Source organism: Corvus brachyrhynchos, unplaced genomic scaffold (assembly GCF_000691975.1).
Source record: "Corvus brachyrhynchos isolate BGI_N302 unplaced genomic scaffold, ASM69197v1 scaffold3689, whole genome shotgun sequence".
In the NCBI taxonomy this organism is placed as follows: Eukaryota; Metazoa; Chordata; class Aves; order Passeriformes; family Corvidae; genus Corvus; species Corvus brachyrhynchos.
The window spans coordinates 1,599-3,178 of NW_008239930.1; the positions used below are offsets into that span (position 1 = coordinate 1,599).

The 1,580-nt window shown below is 66.5% G+C and overlaps 1 protein-coding gene across 1 annotated transcript in view; it reads left to right on the forward strand.

Moving 5' to 3' along the window:
- Positions 1–315, forward strand: part of SF3B2 (splicing factor 3b subunit 2) — a 1,887-nt gene extending 1,572 nt beyond the window's left edge. Inside the window, exon 2 of the mRNA XM_017743318.1 lies at positions 11–315. Coding sequence (XP_017598807.1) covers positions 11–82 — 72 coding nt within the window. The 3' untranslated portion in view covers positions 83–315. The remainder of the gene's footprint in view (positions 1–10) is intronic.
- The last annotated feature ends 1,265 nt before the right edge of the window (positions 316–1,580 follow it).

Genomic DNA, 1,580 nt, shown 5'->3' on the forward strand with positions numbered 1-1,580 from the left:
TCCCCCGCAGCAGAAGAAGCGGAAGGCGCAGCCCCAGGACGCCCGCGGCGGGGGCAAGAAGTACAAGGAGTTCAAGTTTTAGATGTCACCGCTGTCACCGCGGTGTCACCGCCCCGTCACCGCCCGCTGCCACCCCCGCGGGGGGCTGCTGCCACCCTGGCATCGGGGGCTGTCCCCCCCCTCGCTGCCACCCGGCTGTTGGGGACAGGGCGGTGTCCCTGTTCCTGTTCCTGTCCCCGGCCTTGTCCCCGGCCTTGTCCCCACCTCATCCCCGTTGTTCTGTAAATAAAAGGTGGCGTCCCCACCACAGCCCGCGGCTCTGCCTGGTGGCACCGAGGTCACCGTGGCACCCAGGTCACCGTGGCACCGGGATGTGGCACTGAGGTCACCGTGGCACCGGGATGTGGCACTGAGGTCACCGTGGTCACTGTGTCACTGGGATGTGGCACCGAGGTCACCGTGGCACCGGGACATGGCACCGAGGTCACCGTGGCCCCCAGGTCACTGTGTCACCGGGACATGGCACTGAGGTCATCGTGTCACCAGGATGTGGCACCAAGGTCACCATGTCACTGCGATGTGGCACCGAGGTCACCATGGCACCGGGACATGTCACTGAGGTCACTCTATCACCAGGACGTGGCACCGAGGTCACCATGGCCCCTAGGTCACCGTGTCACTGGGATGTGGCACTGAGGTCACCGTGTCACCGGGACATGGCACGGTGTCCCCAAGGTCCCTGTGTCACCGGGATGTGTCCCCGAGGCCACCGTGTCAGCAGGGTGTGGCCCCCAGGTCCCCGTGTCACTGGGATGCATCCCTGAGGTCACTGTGTCACCGGGACATGTCCCCGTGTGTGTCACCGTGTCACTGGGACGTGGCACCGTGGCACCAGGATGTGGCACTGTGTCCCCAAGGTCCCCGTGTCCCTGGGATGTGACAGTGAGGTCCTCGTGTCCCCAGGACATGGCACCGAGGTCACCGTGTCACCGGGACATGGCACCGTGTCCCCAAGGTCCCTGTGTCATTGGGGTGTGTCCCTGAGGTCCCTGTGTCCCCAGGACATGGCACCGAGCTCACTGTGGCACCGGCACATGGCACGGTGTCCCCAAGGTCCCTGTGTCATTGGGGTGTGTCCCCGAGGCCACCGTGTCCCTGTGTCCCAGCAGCTCTGCTCACCCGCTGTCACCTCGTCCCCAGTGTCCCCCAGTGTCCCCCAGTGTCCCCCTGTCCCCACGCTCCGGCCCGGCAGCTCAGTGCCGATGTCCCCCTGTCCCAGTGTCCTCCTGTCCCAGTGTCCCCCTGTCCTCCTGTCCCAGTGTCCCATTGTCCCCCTGTCCCAGTGTCCCCCTGTGTCCCCCTGTCCCAGTGTCCTCCTGTCCTCCTGTCCCCCTGTCCCCCTGTGTCCTCCTGTCCCAGTGTCCCCCTGTCCCCACGCTCCGGCCTGACAGCCTGGTGCTGGTGTCCCCCTGTCCCAGTGTCCCCCTGTCCTCCTGTCCCAATGTCCCCCTGTCCCCCTGTGCCAGTGTCCCCGTCCTCCTGTCTCCCTGTCCCCCAGTGTCCCCCTGTCCCCCTGTCCC